At 38.9% G+C, this 18,245-nt stretch overlaps 1 protein-coding gene across 1 annotated transcript; it reads right to left on the reverse strand.

Annotated features, from left to right (window-relative positions):
• Window positions 1-10,392: 10,392 nt before the first annotated feature.
• On the reverse strand, window positions 10,393-10,800 carry LOC121220061 (receptor-like protein 35). The gene has a single exon (XM_041099211.1). The coding sequence runs from the start codon at window positions 10,798-10,800 to the stop codon at window positions 10,393-10,395; it is 408 nt and encodes a 135-aa protein (XP_040955145.1).
• Between the last annotated feature and the right edge of the window lie 7,445 nt (window positions 10,801-18,245).

Raw genomic sequence — 18,245 nt, forward strand, 5'->3', positions numbered from 1 at the left:
CACGATCCCTGCATGGCCACATTGCATGGTCACCTTGGCTGCTGCATGGGGGTTGACTTCAACACTCCTCCTCAGCTTCTATGCAGCAGACTCCTAGTTGCTTCCTTAGGTTTACAAATCTAGATGCACCAAGTGATTTTGTGAAGATATCGGCGATCTGATCTTCTGAGCTGCAATGAATTAGCTTGATCTCTCGAGCTTGTTCCATTTCTCTTATCACATGGAGTTTAATGTTGAAATGTTTTGTCCTGCCATGGAAGACAGGGTTTTTAGCAATAGCAACTGCTGACTTGTTGTCACAATGTATCACAGTTGCATCATTCTGCTGTAGATTCAAATCACTCAAAATTTTTCTCAGCCACATAGCTTGATTAACAGCATTGGCAGCTGCTACATACTCTGCTTCTGCTGTCGATTGAGCCACCATTGTTTGTTTTCTTGAGCTCCAACAAATCATAGCTGAGCCAAGTGTAAAAGCATAGCCAGAAGTGCTCTTCATGTCATCCTTTGAACCAGCCCAATCGCTATCAGTGTAGCCAATCAGTTTCAACTCTTCAGTCTTTCTAAACTGTATTCCATGGTTTAAGGTACCTTTGATGTATCTTAGCACCCTTTTCCCAGCCTTGTAATGTTGCTGGTTACAGCAGTGCATGAACCTTGATAGCATGCTCACAGCAAACAGAATGTCAGGTCTTGTTGCTGTTAAATACAGCAAACAACCAACAAGGCTCCTATAAAATGATTCATTAACAGGCTCATGTTCTTCTTGGCTCGACAGTTTTATGCCAACTGCCATAGGTGTGCATGTTGGCTTGCAATTTTGCATTGAAAACTTGGATAAAACTTTCAAAGCAAACGCCTTTTGTCCCAAAAAGATTCCTTGATCAGCTTGTTGTATTTCTATTCCAAGGAAATAAGTCATCAACCCTAAATCTGACATCTCGAACATCTCCTTCATTTTTCTTTTGAAATCTTCTAACATAGTCTTGTCTCCTCCTGTTACAAGGAGATCATCCACATAAAGAGACACAATAAGCTGTGTTTCTGCTTGATCCTTCTTAACATAAAGTGTTGGCTCACTAGCACTCCTTTCAAATCCCAAACTGACCAAGTATGAGTCAATTCGAGCATACCAGGCTCGAGGGGCCTGTTTTAGGCCATACAAGGCCTTTCTTAGCCTATACACCAAATGTTCCTTACCAGGCATTATAAAACCTGGCGGTTGCTCGATGTATATCTCCTCTTCTAGGAATCCATTGAGGAATGCAGACTTGACATCCATTTGGTGGATTGTCCACTGGTTCTGAGCAGCAACTGCAATCAACAATCTGATTGTATCGAGTCTGGCTACTGGAGCAAATGTTTCTATGTAGTCCAGACCATACCTTTGACTGAAGCCCTTTACAACTAGCCTGGCCTTTAGCTTGTTTAAACTTCCATCCGCATTGTGCTTCACTCGATAGACCCATTTTACACCAATAGTCTTTCTGTTGGCATGCTTTTCAACCAACTCCCATGTCTGATTTTTTACAATCATGTTGATTTCATCAACCATAGCCTGTTTCCAACCTTCATCTGCCTCAGCCTCTTCAAAACTGCTAGGTTCTGCTATTGCAACCTGTGCCCTTTCATAAATATCTTCTAGGGGCCTTGTGCCTCTCACAGGCACATCATCAACATCCATTTCAGGTCCTAGCTGCTCAAGTTCAGCTTGATTAGGCACTAGGTCTTCTGAAACTGCTTCTGGCTCATTTTTCTCCCAATTCCAGCAGGCTTTTTCATCAAAGATAACATCTCTGCTCACCTGGACTTTGTTTGTCAAGGGATCCAGAACCCTGTAGCCCTTTTTGACTGAGCTGTAGCCTACTAGAACACCTGGTTGAGCCCTTTTAGAGAGCTTGTCTCTCTTTGCTGCTGGTATTTGTGCATAACACAGGCAACCAAACACCTTCAGATGTGCTAAGGAAGGCTTGAAACTGAACCAAGCCTCGAAAGGTGTCTCAGATGCAAGAGCTTTGGTAGGAAGCCTGTTCTGAAGGTAAACAGCAGTGTTTACTGCCTCAGCCCACATGGTCTTGGGCAGTTTCTTTTCAAACAGGAGACATCTGGCCATATCCATCAGACTTCTGTTCTTTCTTTTAGCTACCCCATTCTGCTGAGGTGTGTAGACATTTGTAAGCTGATGTTTGATACCAGCATCATTGCAAATGGCTTGAAACTGAGCTGAAGTGTACTCAGTGCCATTGTCTGTCCTTATCGATTTCAGCTTGCAACCTGTTTCTGTTTCTACAGCATTTTTAAACTTCACAAACACTTGAGCTACCTCAGACTTGTGTTTTAAGAAGAAAATCCAGCAAAACCTTGTAAGATCATCAATAAAGAGGATGAAATACCTGTTTTTGCTGAGTGATTCAGTTCTCATCGGGCCACATACATCAGAGTGCACCAGCTGCAGTCTTTCAGTAGCTCTCCAAGCTGAATTTGTAGGAAATGGCAGTCTTGCCTCTTCCCCATCTGGCAAACTTCACACACATCATCATGCTCCACTGAGCTGGTGAAGTTCTCTGCCAAGCCCTCTTTGGCCAATCGAGTCATTGATCTGAAGTTGGCATGTCCAAGCCTTTGATGCCAAAGCTTGAAGTCATCAACAGAAGTTGTGTATGCTGAGTTTGAGTCATTTGCCCAGTGAACCTCAAAGCATTTATCAGTCATTGTGACTGTCATAAGGCTTGATCCACTTGGATTAGTAATGTGGTATTGTTTGTCCTTGAACACAACAGAATAACCTTTCTCGAGCAGTTGAGCTATGCTGAGAAGGTTTCTGTCAATCTCTGGCACCAACAGCACATTTGGAATGATCTTGTTGCCTGTGGGAGTACATATCAGCACTTCTCCTCTTCCTTCAGCCCTTATAAACTGACCATTTCCAACCTTGACCTTGGTTTTATAACTTCTGTCCAAGGTTTTAAACAAGGAGGCATCTAGTGACATGTGGTTAGTGCAACCACTGTCCAACAACCAGCCTTTTGAGCATTTCTTCTCAGCAGCTAAACAGGAAACAACAAAGACCTGTTCTTCTTGGTCACTACTGTCCTCAGCTACTCGAGCTTCAACCTTTGACTGCTGAAATTGATTCTGCCTTGGCTTACTCCTGTTTTTACAGACCCTTTCAACATGGCCCTTCTTCTTGCAGTGTTGGCATACTGCATCTGGCCTAAACCAGCATCTGTCTTCTGGATGGCCTAGCTTCTTGCAATATCTGCAGGGCTGGTCATTGCTCCTTGCAGCATCAGGCTTAGGCCTGCTTTTCCAAGGCTTTTTGCCTCTTTGAGCATTGGTGCTCGAGGCTTCTCTGGCCTTGGCTTGAAATGCACCTTCTTGGTGATCTTCAGCTCTGCTAGCTCTCCTTTGTTCCTGAGCATAGAAGGTGTTGATTAACTCAGTCAAAGAAATGCTAGCAAGGTCTCTTGAGTCCTCTAGGGAGGATATCTTTGCTTCATATTTCTCAGGCAAAGTGGAGAGGACTTTCTCCACAATTCTTGCCTCATCAAAGTGCTCACCTAGGAGCCTTATGCTGTTAACCACTGCCATAATTCTATCTGAATACTGCTTCACTGTTTCTTCTTCCTTCATCTTCAAATTCTCGAAATCCCTTCTCAAGTTCAACAGCTGCTGTTGCCTTGTTCTCTCAGTGCCTTGAAACTCCTCCTTAAGCTTGTCCCAGGCCTGTTTTGGAGTCTCACAGGCCATAATTCTGGTAAAGATGACATCTGATACACAGTTCTGAATGCAGGACATGGCTTTATGCCTTTTGGTCCTCTCATCAGCATGTTGTCTGATCTGAGCTACTGTGGGATTAGCCCTCAGTGGTGCTGGCTCAGCATCTGTGTTAACAACTTCCCACAGATCAAAGGCCTGCAGGTAAGTCTTCATCTTTACCAGCCATATGTGAAAGCTTTCTCCATTGAAGACTGGTGGGGCTGCTGGTGAAAATCTTGAAGAAGCCATCAGGTTCCTTGGTTTGAAGCAACAGGTCCACTAAGACAACGGCTCTAGATACCAATTGTTGGTGCAAGAGGCAATAAAAGGCTATTTTATGTCTTGCTTGTATAGCAAGCCTCGAGCCTTGGTGAAGAAACAAACTCGGAAGCAGAAAACAGAAAATGAAGCTAGCTAGTGAATAACAGAAAAAGAGAAGAAGATTGAATGAAAATGAGCTGATATTTTTCATTAACACATCAACAAGGCATTAAGCCATTACATATATCAGTCAACAAGTAAAACAAACAAGTAATCACCTAGTAACATACCTAACACCACTAAATTGCCTAGTAACTTGGTAAACTTGATTGAAAACATAAACTTCTACCTAAACTTGTCATTCAGCACCTAATTACATCAAAATACAGTTACCAACTTGGTTCAAAACAAACTAAAACACAAAATGTTCATTCGAGTAACCAAATGAAACAATGCAGTTTCAGTTTGCTGTTAAAGCACGATCCCTGCATGGCCACCTTGCATGGTCACCTTGGCTGCTGCATGGGGGTTGACTTCAACACACCAGTAGAAGAGATGGCAGAGTAAACAGCCAAGATGGTACTCCACCACTTATAGAGTTATTATATAAGAAAAGTTCGTCTAGAAATTGAAGCCCACTAACATGATTTGGCAAGGGACCTTCCAAGTGAATATTTGACAAATCCAAATGGGTAATTTTTGTGAGGTTGAAGATAGTTATTGGAAGTGGACCACTCAAATTGTTTGAAGAAAAGCTCAAAGAAGTTAATTTTTTAAGGTTTCCAAAAACATCTGGAATCTGTCCTTCAAGCGAATTTCCTTGTAAATGAATGGAAATGATTTGAGTGAGATTTCCAAATGATGCCGGGATTGACCCCTTAAAACCACAAAGGGAAAGGTCTAACAACTCAAGGCCACTACTCCAGTTAGGATGGAGGAGATAACCTGTGAAATTCTCATTCCCTCTTAAATTTAAAACTTTGAGGTTTGGAAGCTGAGAAACTTGAGTTGGGAATTCTCCATATAATTGACAATCTAATAGACTCAAATGTTCAAGTGATGAAGACAAGTTTAGAAAGGAAGTAAGTGCAACATTAGACATATCTACACCATTAAGTGCAAGGTTTCTTAATTTGGTTAAGTTTCTTGCAAGCATGTCAAAACCTTGGCCATCAAATCTCAAGTCATAAGGAAAGGAAAGATCAAGTGAAACCAAACTGGACAAGCCACTGATTTGATGCGAGATTTAGCCAGAGAAGGCATTATGAGAGAGATTAAGATGGGTTAAACTCACCAACTGGCTAAATAACTTTGATGAAATGGTGCCATTGAAAATATTTTCAGCAAGGTTGAGTCGTCGGAGTCCATGAAAGTGAAACAAGCTGCTAGTGTTCTCAAGAAGAGAGCCTCTGAAGTGGTTGGAGCTCAAGTCAAGCCATTGGAGGTTGTGAAGTTGAAAGAGGCTGTTGCTTGCAAAGAGAGAACCAAGAAGGTGTTGAAGTCAACCCCCATGCAGCAGCCAAGGTGACCATGCAAGGTGGCCATGCAGGGATCGTGCTTTAACAGCAAACCGAAACTGCATTGTTTCATTTGGTTACTCAAATGAACATTTTGTGTTTTAGTTTGTTTTGAACCAAGTTGGTAACTGTATTTTGATGTAATTAGGTGCTGAATGACAAGTTTAGGTAGAAGTTTATGTTTTCAATCAAGTTTACCAAGTTACTAGGCAATGTAGTGGTGTTAAGTATGTTATTAGGTGATTACTTGTTTGTTTTACTTGTTGACTGATATATGTAATGGCTTAATGCCTTGTTGATGTGTTAATGAAAAATATCAGCCCATTTTCATTCAATCTTCTTCTCTTTTTCTGTTATTCACTAGCTAGCTTCATTTTCTGTTTTCTGCTTCCGAGTTTGTTTCTTCACCAAGGCTCGAGGCTTGCTATACAAGCAAGACATAAAACAGCCTGTTATTGCCTATTGCACCAACAATTGGTATCTAGAGCCGTTGTCTTAGTGGACCTGTTGCTTCAAACCAAGGAACCTGATGGCTTCTTCAGGATTTTCACCAGCAGCCCCACCAGTCTTCAATGGAGAAAGCTTTCACATATGGCTGGTAAAGATGAAGACTTACCTGCAGGCCTTTGATCTGTGGGAAGTTGTTAACACAGATGCTGAGCCAGCACCACTGAGGGCTAATCCCATAGTAGCTCAGATCAGACAACATGCTGATGAGAGGACCAAAAGGCATAAAGCCATGTCCTGCATTCAGAACTATGTATCAGATGTCATCTTTACCAGAATTATGGCCTGTGAGACTCCAAAACAGGCCTGGGACAAGCTTAAGGAGGAGTTTCAAGGCACTGAGAGAACAAGGCAACAGCAGCTGTTGAACTTGAGAAGGGATTTCGAGAATTTGAAGATGAAGGAAGAAGAAACAGTGAAGCAGTATTCAGATAGAATTATGGCGGTGGTTAACAGCATAAGGCTCCTAGGTGAGCACTTTGATGAGGCAAGAATTGTGGAGAAAGTCCTCTCCACTTTGCCTGAGAAATATGAAGCAAAGATATCCTCCCTAGAGGACTCAAGAGACCTTGCTAGCATTTCTTTGACTGAGTTAATCAACACCTTCTATGCTCAGGAACAAAGGAGAGCTAGCAGAGCTGAAGATCACCAAGAAGGTGCATTTCAAGCCAAGGCCAGAGAAGCCTCGAGCACCAATGCTCAAAGAGGCAAAAAGCCTTGGAAAAGCAGGCCTAAGCCTGATGCTGCAAGGAGCAACGACCAGCCCTGCAGATATTGTAAGAAGCTAGGCCATCCAGAAGACAGATGCTGGTTTAGGCCAGATGCAGTATGCCAACACTGCAAGAAGAAGGGCCATGTTGAAAGGGTCTGTAAAAATAGGAGTAAGCCAGGGCAGAATCAATTTCAGCAGTCAAAGGTTGAAGCTCGAGTAGCTGAGGACAGTAGTGACCAAGAAGAACAGGTCTTTGCTGTTTCCTGTTTAGCTGCTGAGAAGAAATGCTCAAAAGGCTGGTTGTTGGACAGTGGTTGCACTAACCACATGTCACCAGATGCCTCCTTGTTTAAAACCTTGGACAGAAGTTATAAAACCAAGGTCAAGGTTGGAAATGGTCAGTTTATAAGGGCTGAAGGAAGAGGAGAAGTGCTGATATGTACTCCCACAGGCAACAAGATCATTCAAAATGTGCTGTTGGTGCCAGAGATTGACAGAAAGCTTCTCAGCATAGCTCAACTGCTCGAGAAAGGTTATTCTGTTGTGTTCAAGGACAAACAATGCCACATTACTGATCCAAGTGGATCAAGCCTTATGACAGTCACAATGACTGATAAATGCTTTGAGGTTCACTGGGCAAATGACTCAAACTCAGCATACACAACTTCTGTTGATGACTTCAAGCTTTGGCATCAAAGGCTTGGACATGCCAACTTCAGATCAATGACTCGATTGGCCAAAGAGGGCTTGGCAGAGAACTTCACCAGCTCAGTGGAGCATGATGATGTGTGTGAAGTTTGCCAGATGGGGAAGAGGCAAGACTGCCATTTCCTACAAATTCAGCTTGGAGAGCTACTGAAAGACTGCAGCTGGTGCATTCTGATGTATGTGGCCCGATGAGGACTGAATCACTCAGCAAAAATAGGTATTTCATCCTCTTTATTGATGATCTTACAAGGTTTTGCTGGATTTTTTTCTTAAAACACAAGTCTGAGGTAGCTCAAGTGTTTGTGAAGTTTAAAAATGCTGTAGAAACAGAAACATGTTGCAAGCTGAAATCGATAAGGACAGACAATGGCACTGAGTACACTTCAGCTCAGTTTCAAGCCATTTGCAATGATGCTGGTATCAAACATCAGCTTACAAATGTCTACACACCTCAGCAGAATGGGGTAGCTGAAAGAAAGAACAGAAGTCTGATGGATATGGCCAGATGTCTCCTGTTTGAAAAGAAACTGCCCAAGACCATGTGGGCTGAGGCAGTAAACACTGCTGTTTACCTTCAGAACAGGCTTCCTACCAAAGCTCTTGCATCCGAGACACCTTTCGAGGCTTGGTTCAGTTTCAAGCCTTCCTTGGCACATCTGAAGGTGTTTGGTTGCCTGTGTTATGCACAAATACTAGCAGCAAAGAGAGACAAGCTCTCTAAAAGGGCTCAACCAGGTGTTCTAGTAGGCTACAGCTCAGTCAAAAAGGGCTACAGGGTTCTGGATCCCTTGACAAACAAAATCCAGGTGAGCAGAGATGTTATCTTTAATGAAAAAGCCTGCTGGAATTGGGAGAAAAATGAGCCAGAAGCAGTTTCAGAAGACCTAGTGCCTAATCAAGCTGAACTTGAGCAGCTAGGACCTGAAATGGATGTTGATGATGTGCCTGTGAGAGGCACAAGGTCCCTAGAAGATATTTATGAAAGGGCACAGGTTGCAATAGCAGAACCTAGCAGTTTTGAAGAGGCTGAGGCAGATGAAGGTTGGAAACAGGCTATGGTTGATGAAATCAACATGATTGTAAAAAATTAGACATGGGAGTTGGTTGAAAAGCCTGCCAACAGAAAGACTATTGGTGTAAAATGGGTCTATCGAGTGAAGCACAATGCGGATGGAAGTTTAAACCAGCTAAAGGCCAGGCTAGTTGTAAAGGGCTTCAGTCAAAGGTATGGTCTGGACTACATGGAAACATTTGCTCCAGTAGCCAGACTCGATACAATCAGATTGCTGATTGCAGTTGCTGCTCAGAACCAGTGGACAATCCACCAAATGGATGTCAAGTCTGCATTCCTCAATGGATTCCTAGAAGAGGAGATATACATCGAGCAACCCCCAGGTTTTATAATGCCTGGTAAGGAACATTTGGTGTATAGGCTAAGAAAGGCCTTGTATGGCCTAAAACAAGCCCCTCGAGCCTGGTATGCTCGAATTGACTCATACTTGGTCAGTTTGGGATTTGAAAGGAGTGCTAGTGAGCCAACACTTTATGTTAAGAAGGATCAAGCAGAAACACAGCTTATTGTGTCTCTTTATGTGGATGATCTCCTTGTAACAGGAGGAGACAAGGCTATGTTAGAAGATTTCAAAAGAAAAATGAAGGAGATGTTCGAGATGTCAGATTTGGGGTTGATAACTTATTTCTTTGGAATAGAAATACAACAAGCTGATCAATGAATCTTTTGGGACAAAAGGCGTTTGCTTTGAAAGTTTTATCCAAGTTTTCAATGCAAATTGCAAGCCAACATGCACACCTATGGCAGTTGGCATAAAACTGTCGAGCCAAGAAGAACATGAGCCTGTTAATGAATCATTTTATAGGAGCCTTGTTGGTTGTTTGCTGTATTTAACAGCAACAAGACCTGACATTCTGTTTGCTGTGAGCATGCTATCAAGGTTCATGCACTGCTGTAACCAGCAACATTACAAGGCTGGGAAAAGGGTGCTAAGATACATCAAAGGTACCTTAAACCATGGAATACAGTTTAGAAAGACTGAAGAGTTGAAACTGATTGGCTACACTGATAGCGATTGGGCTGGTTCAAAGGATGACATGAAGAGCACTTCTGGTTATGCTTTTACACTTGGCTCAGCTATGATTTGTTGGAGCTCAAGAAAACAAACAATGGTGGCTCAATCGACAGCAGAAGCAGAGCATGTAGCAGCTGCCAATGCTGTTAATCAAGCTATGTGGCTGAGAAAAATTTTAAGTGATTTGAATCTACAGCAGAATGATGCAACTGTGATACATTGTGACAACAAGTCAGCAGTTGCTATTGCTAAAAACCCTGTCTTCCATGGCAGGACAAAACATTTCAACATTAAACTCCATGTGATAAGAGAAATGGAACAAGCTCGAGAGATCAAGCTAATTCATTGCAGCTCAGAAGATCAGATCGCCGATATCTTCACAAAATCACTTGGTGCATCGAGATTTGTAAACCTAAGGAAGCAACTAGGAGTCTGCTGCATAGAAGCTGAGGAGGAGTGTTGAAGTCAACCCCCATGCAGCAGCCAAGGTGACCATGCAAGGTGGCCATGCAGGGATCGTGCTTTAACGGCAAACCGAAACTGCATTGTTTCATTTGGTTACTCAAATGAACATTTTGTGTTTTAGTTTGTTTTGAACCAAGTTGGTAACTGTATTTTGATGTAATTAGGTGCTGAATGACAAGTTTAGGTAGAAGTTTATGTTTTCAATCAAGTTTACCAAGTTACTAGGCAATTTAGTGGTGTTAGATATGTTATTAGGTGATTACTTGTTTGTTTTACTTGTTGACTGATATATGTAATGGCTTAATGCCTTGTTGATGTGTTAATGAAAAATATCAGCTCATTTTCATTCAATCTTCTTCTCTTTTTCTGTTATTCACTAGCTAGCTTCATTTTCTATTTTCGGCTTCCGAGTTTGTTTCTTCACCAAGGCTCGAGGCTTGCTATACAAGCAAGACATAAAACAGCCTGTTATTGCCTCTTGCACCAACAGAAGGCAACTATGACTAAGATCGATGTCGATTACATGACCAGTTATGTTGTCACATTTGATTCCCTCCCATGAACAGCAATCAAGGCTTTTTTTCCATGACTCTATGTCTATCCTGGGGTAAGAATAATCTCCATAACGACCATAATGATCACAATCAACAGAAATGGTGGTTTTAAAATGGAACAAAGCATCTCTCTGGTGTGGGAGACATAAATGAGAGGATGGAGGAGGACCAGAGGAAGACAAAGTCCATGAAAGTAGCAACACCACCAAAACCAGGCAAAGGCTTCCCATATATTTTTTTCTCCAAAAAAGAAAGAAGTTCAAAGTTAAGAAACAAATGGAAGATAGACAGAGAGGAAATCCCACCTTTGAAGTTGAAAGCTTAATTTCAGGAAAAAAAAGCACAGATTCTTCGGCTTCTGTTATGAGGTTTTCAGGTTGACGTTATTTATTGGATTATAAACAAGAAGCAAATGGCATACATAGGATTTGAATCATTTGATAAATGTTTTGTATTTTTGGGGCAAGGTTAAATATTTCATAGGTCACTACACTTTTTACAAATTTCAAATTTAGTCTTTTATTTTTTAAATTTCAAAATTGAATTCTAATTGTTAACATTATTTCATTTTAATCCTATAAAAAATGATGATGAAGGTGGTGATTTGAATAATAAGCATATAGGTCCACACGGTTGTTGATTTGATTAATGTGGATAAGAAGTAATGAAGTTTCCCATGAAATTTCACAAATGTTTGCGATTTGTCTTTATTGTTCAATTCAATCCTCAATTATTCAAAGTAGGCGGAGATTCTAATGCCAGATTCACAAGCTTTTGATTGGGATTCTTTTTACAAGACATAAGTAAACGGCCATTGACTATATATATATATATAAGTAGAAAAATATTGGTGTAATCCAATTGCCATTTTGCCAACGGGTCATAGCTGACAATGACTTATAAGACGAGAATGACGATCTTGTATATTTGTTTCGTTTAGTGAGTGTGAGGCGGGACGTGGTTTTTTATTCGTTCCGACTCGATTTAATTTTTATAAAAAGAATAAATTATAGTATTAATCATTAAATTATAGGTAAATTTTTGCTTTAGTCACTTAATTTAAAAATGTTACAATTTGGTCACTGAACTACACTAATTGAAAGCTCTCTTTCCCCTTCTTTTCTACCGTTATGTTGTTTTTTTCATGATGCTATGAATCCACGAATCAGAATTCAAATAACTTTTTTCTTTGATCTCTGACACTGACCGATAGATGGCTTTGGATCTTAGGTATGTTCTTTTACTCGTCGATGGATACTGATTCGTCGTACCGATCACCGAATCGTTATTTTGAGCTTGCTAGCGAAAGTTTTTTCCAAAAAACTTAACAATCCAATGGCATGAATAAATTTTTTTGAATAGTTTAGTGACCAAATTATAATTTTTTAGTTAACTGACCAAAACAAAACTTACCCGTAGTTTAGTGACTAATGATGTAGTTTACCCTTATTAAAATGTCTACAATTAATATCATATATAGTTATCCAAATCTGACCCAACTTGAAATGACCATTTCGAGATATAAGACTCAAATTTTGTTCAAGCTTATATTTATAAATGGCTAACTTAAGCCTATTTAGAGTCATCCATGTTAACTTTTTATTTTTAAAATATAATTATTTTATTTAATATTTAGTAATTATATATATTTTTTACTATCATTTTACAATTATTTTTTAACAAAATTTTAAATATAAACAATTTAACATATATATTTTTAATATTTACGCTATAGGTTAATATATTAATTTATTTTGAAGAGAAATTTATTAATACATTTAATGAATAAGACCATACAATTGGGGGGAAAATAACAAACATCCATTGTACGCGCTAAAGGGCAAGCTCCACAAACACAATAAAAGCTTCAGCTTCAACATTATTAGAATATTATGACACGTTGACAATCAGCTTTGCCACAACTCAATCACAACATAGCAGGAGTGATTGCAAGCACTTAATACAATAAGAAAATCAACCCCAGATGGTCTAAAGCGGCGGACATAAATCGATAAAAAAACTGAGCATCCACCAAACTAGAGGGGATGGCGACAAAACCAACCCTAAAATTACTCACAAAAGAAAGACTGCATGCATAAGCAAAACTAAAAATCGTACTACAAGAGTAGACAAAAACTTCTAAAAGTAGAAACTTATTAAATAATGGATTAATAAATAAAAAACATATAAAACTTAAGATAACACGAGTCCAAACCGACTCATGAAATCATTTATTATTCTGAAACTCTCTCAAAAAAAAGATTAAGAAGTCAACGAAGAGCTATCCACTTTCTAAAAGAAACTGTCAGCGGTCGGTGGTGTTTCAATGATGATAGACACCGTTATCTATCCATCACAACTTGTGAAGACAATAAAAATACTCAGAAAATAGATCTGTAAACTAAAAAGAGAGAAGACGCATGGAGTGAATAAAAAAAATTCCTGAAACATTAAATAATTTTTTATAATATAATAATTTTACAATATTAAAATAAATACATATTATAAAATCATATAAAAACTAATATATATTAGTTAAATTGTTATAAAGTGTTATAAAAGTTAAAATAGAAGTCTAATTAAAAATAAAATTAGTTATAAAATATAAAAGGGGTTATCTTGGTAAATATTTTTCAAAAAGGGGTGTGGATTTGATCTAAGCACAATCCCAACTCAAACCCAAAAATTTTAATTGAAAACCCACCTTGTTCAAACTTTAAAAGAAAAAAAATTCTTTAAGGTTAGATCGGGTCAAAACATGACGAGTTAAAAAATAAATATTCCCAATGCATTAAAAATATATTAAAATAAATTATTTATAACTTAAATTATATTAAAATAGGAAGCAAAACAGTAACAAAATAACAATAAAATAGTACTAAAACAACACGAAAACCGTGGCATAACAACAATTTATTTGGGCTGAGAGAGTGACTATGGGTAGGCTCCCTAGAGCTTGGTGTAATGGATTTAATTATTTTTAGATTAGTGATTAAATATCAATATTTATGTTATGAGTCTTTTACTCATGGTTATAAACTTTGTGTGTAACATTAGGAACACCGGTATAAACCTTTAATGACGGTAATGTATACACCTTATTCGTCACTAAAACCGTTGTCGGCTATTTTTATCCCGTCATTGTTAATAGGTTTTTTGTTGACGACTTTGTTAAACTGATTCCAAATAACATGAAAAAGGAATGATGCAACCAAATGAAATAATAAGTTGACTTGTATCGTAATCAAAGACTAGAAAGCACTTGTAATTTGGACCCATTGTTTCAACCTTGATCATCAAGCATGCATCACCACCATTAACCATTATTCTTTATTTTTATTCACCATATATAAAATTCTCCTCCTTCGTTTTTTCTAACAATCATAAGGCTTTAAAAATGTCTTTTAAGATACAATAAAGCTCTTAACAATCTAAAGAGAATTGTACAAATGACTAACAGAAAAGTCCTTAGTTGAGGCTTTTTACAAGATATCTTTTCATAGAGACGTATCTTTTAATGAGATGCCCTTTTATGAAATTGTATTGTTTTACAAAAATAACTTTACATTCAACTTTAAGTACAAAAGTTACGCTTCGCAACACAACTATTTATTAATAATTAAGAATAAGAATTTAAAGTAGAGCAACATCAACTCAATTGTTTGATTAAATCTAACAAATCTACTATTCAAATCTTATAATCTACAATTACTTGTCAAATGCTACTTGCATTGATTAAAAAAAAATTAAACTCCTTCATAACAACTAGAATTTGACATTGGAAATCACATGACAAGAATTTGATAGCTACAGTGATATTTGCTTAACCATTTAAGTTTATACAGTACTTAAACATAATTACACAACACTCACAAATACAAATTTAGAAATTATGAATATAAAATACACTCATATCAACTGCAAAATTAACAACACCTCCACTTATTTATTCTAATGCTCCCAAGGAACATGTTGAATCTTCTCATCCAATTCAATCCCGAATTCCAATGCCACTATCACAAATTACAAAAAAAAAACAAACAAACATGTTTTAACTTAAATATTAAATTAAGAAAGATGGAACTTATGAAATACTTGTTAGAAAATAAACTCACCTAAGCAAGATGTTGGGTGCATAGTTAGTTTCTTCTTGTTTTGTTTCTTCGTACCCACCTTGTGAAATTGTATTGCCAATCTCTCTCCACCTTTATAACAAACCACTATGGTTTTCCAGTTGTGAATACAATATAACCCAGGCTCAGTCCTAGCACAACTCCACTTCCATACCCCATCATTACAACTTGCCAAAAGAAGGGTATTTCAGAACCTTCATGTTCCACCGCCAATGGTGAAGGCGGTTCGGCCCCCCCATGGTTGACGCACTACTTGGACAATGGTAATCCACACAATCCCAAGTTACCGTAGTAGGAATCATTGTCAAAGGTATCGAATTGATTCCCATGAGGAATTGGTCCAACAAGATTGTTGTTTGAAAGATTCAACACTTCAAGAAATGTTAGCTTCGTCATTTGAGCTGGAATCTCGCCACTGAGCTTGTTTGATGAAAGATCCAATGATTCAAGTTATACCAAATTTCCAAATGATGCTAGGATAGAACCAGTGAAGTTGTTGTGAGACAAGTTAAGCATTTGCAGGGAAATAAGTTGCTCGATGTCCTCAGGAATTTTTCCACAGAATTGGTTGTTTGACAAGTCCATAGATACAAAAATGGCCATGGTATTGGATACCTACAATCTTTGACTTTTCAAAGATGAATAGTGGCAGAAAGTTGGCACCGAAAGGCACCGAAAGTAGAAAGTAAGATTGGTTGGCAAGTTGGGTTAAAAGTTGGCATGGGATAATTGCAATTTTGGTCCCTAATTGTATAGGGACATTGCAAGTTGATCCTTGAACCTCAACTATAAATAGGCCTAACCATTTCTTACTTTCTTCATCCCACACTTGCCATTCTCTACTTAAGGCAATTGTTCTCTCTCCCTATTTGTAAACTTTCACTTGTATTTTTGGAGTGAAATATATTTGGTAGTGTCCGAGGACGTAAGAAAAATTTGCTGAACCTCGTTAAAATTCTAGTGTTCTTTATTTTTTGTTCTGCATATTTTGCAAGTGTCATTGTAGTGATTTATTGTGCTATTAAATTATGATAGAGGGATATTCTGGCTAGGAAAGATCTGGTATGTAAGCGATCCTCGTGATCCACCTCTCTTTCCTGGGAATTGAACTTAGTGTGATTTTTCAGTACAATAATTTTACTCTTTCACACGCTTCCGCGCAATAATTGGTATCAGAGCCAGGTTCGTACTTGGAGAATACGACCGTTTACGGTACTATTCACGTATACGATACTATTCACATATACGGTACTGTTCACGTATACAGTAGTTGGGATTGAGGAGAAAAATGGCAGCAGCATCGTCATCAGCAAGGACTACTGTGACAAATGCAAAATTTGAAGTAGAGAAATTTGACGGTACCAATAATTTTGGTATGTGGCAGTGTGAGATCCTGGATGTCTTATGTCAGCAAGAGCTGGATATAGCCCTTGAAGAAAAACCTGACAAGATAGATGACAAGGAGTGGGCCAAGATCAATAGACAGGCGTGTGGTACAATCCGCCTATGTTTGGCCAAAGAGCAGAAGTACTCCGTCATGAGGGAGACATCAGCGAAGAAGCTGTGGGATACATTGGAAGAAAAGTTTCTAACGAAAAGTCTTGAAAATAGGTTTTATATGAAAAAGAAACTTTTTCGGTTCACGTATGCACCCGGTATGTCGATGAATGACCATGTGAACTCATTCAATAAAATTTTAGCAGACTTGCTAAATTTGGATGAGAAATTTGAAGATGAAGACAAGGCATTATTGTTGTTGAATTCCCTTCCTGATGAATATGATCATCTTACCACCACATTACTTCATGGGAAAGATTCAATCACATTTGATGCAGTCTGTAGTGCGTTGTATAGATTTGAGACTCGAAAGAAAGATAAAAGAGATCATAGAGATACAACTGCAGAAGTCTTAACAGTAAGGGGTTGTTCACACAGCAGCAAACCTTGTAGAAGGGGTAAGTCCAAAGGGAGACCCGCCAAAGATGAATGTGCCTTTTGTCGTGAGAAAGGGCATTGGAAAAAGAATTGTCCTAAGCTACAAAAGGGCAAGGCTATTTCTAATGCATGTGTAGCGGAGCATGATGAGGAGTCAGACTTTAGCTTGGTTGGCATGGCAATGGCATGTCAAACGGATGAGTGGATTTTGGATTCAGGATGTACTTACCATATGTGTCCTAATAAGGACCGGTTTTCTAGTCTTAAAGAGCTAGAAGGTGGAATTGTTCTTATGGGCAATGATAGTGCTTGTAAGACAATGGGAGTGGGTACAGTCCAATTGAAGAATCACGACGGCTCAATCCAAGTCTTGACAGATGTTCACTACGTACCTAGCTTGAAGAAAAATCTCATCTCATTAGGGGCCCTAGAATCTAAAGGGCTCACAATCACTTTGAGAGATGGATTACTAAAGGTAGTAGCTGGGGTATTGACGGTGATGAAAGGCACTAGAAAAAATAACTTGTACTATTTAAATGGAAGTACAGTTATTGGATCAACATCAACAGCTTCTGCGAAAGATGCAGATTCAGAGGCTACCAGGTTATGGCATAGGCGATTGGGACATGCTGGTGAAAAAGCTTTGTAGACTTTGGCGAAGCAAGGCTTGTTGAAAGGTGCAAATTCTTGCAAATTGGAATTCTGTGAACATTGTGTTCTGGGCAAGCAGACGAGGGTAAAATTTGGTTCAGCAATTCACAATACGAAAGGAATTCTGGACTATGTTCACAGTGATGTGTGGGGACCTACCAAAGTGGCTTCTTTGGGAGGTATGCACTATTTTGTCACTTTTCTTGATGATTATTCAAGAAAAGTATGGGTGTATCTAATGAAAAGAAAAAGTGAAGTTTTGGATGCATTTCTGAAATGGAAGAAGATTGTGGAGACTCAGACTGGTCGAAAGGTCAAACGACTTTGATCAGATAATGGTACTGAGTACAAAATGATCCATTTCTACAAGTATGCCAAGATGAGGGCATTGTGCGACACTTCACTGTTCGAGATACACCACAGCAGAATGGGGTGGCAGAACGCATGAATCGGACTATACTGGAGAAAGTTCGATGTATGTTGTCCAATGCTGGATTGGGCAAGGAATTTTGGGCTGAGGCAGTTACATATGCGTGCCATCTAATTAACCGATTGCCATCAGTTGCAATAAATGGAAAAACTCCTATGGAGATGTGGACTGGTAAACCTGCTACTGATTATGATTCTTTACATGTTTTTGGTTCCACTGCATATTATCATGTAAAAGAATCTAAGTTAGACCCAAGAGCAAAGGAAGTATTATTCATGGGTATAACTGGTGGTGTGAAAGGATACCGTCTCTGGTGTCCTGATACAAGGAAGATTGTTTTCAGTAGAGATGTAACTTTTGATGAATCAACCATGATGAAGAACGAGGATTCACAAAAGGATGACAAAACCAGTAGTACTTTGCAGCAGGTGGAGTTTGAAAAGGTTAATGATGATCCAGCTAATATTGAAAGAACAAACGATGAAGAAGTTTCGACCCAAGAACTTCTACAGCAACAAGATTCAAT

This window comes from Gossypium hirsutum, chromosome D08 (assembly GCF_007990345.1).
Source record: "Gossypium hirsutum isolate 1008001.06 chromosome D08, Gossypium_hirsutum_v2.1, whole genome shotgun sequence".
Classification (NCBI taxonomy): Eukaryota; Viridiplantae; Streptophyta; class Magnoliopsida; order Malvales; family Malvaceae; genus Gossypium; species Gossypium hirsutum.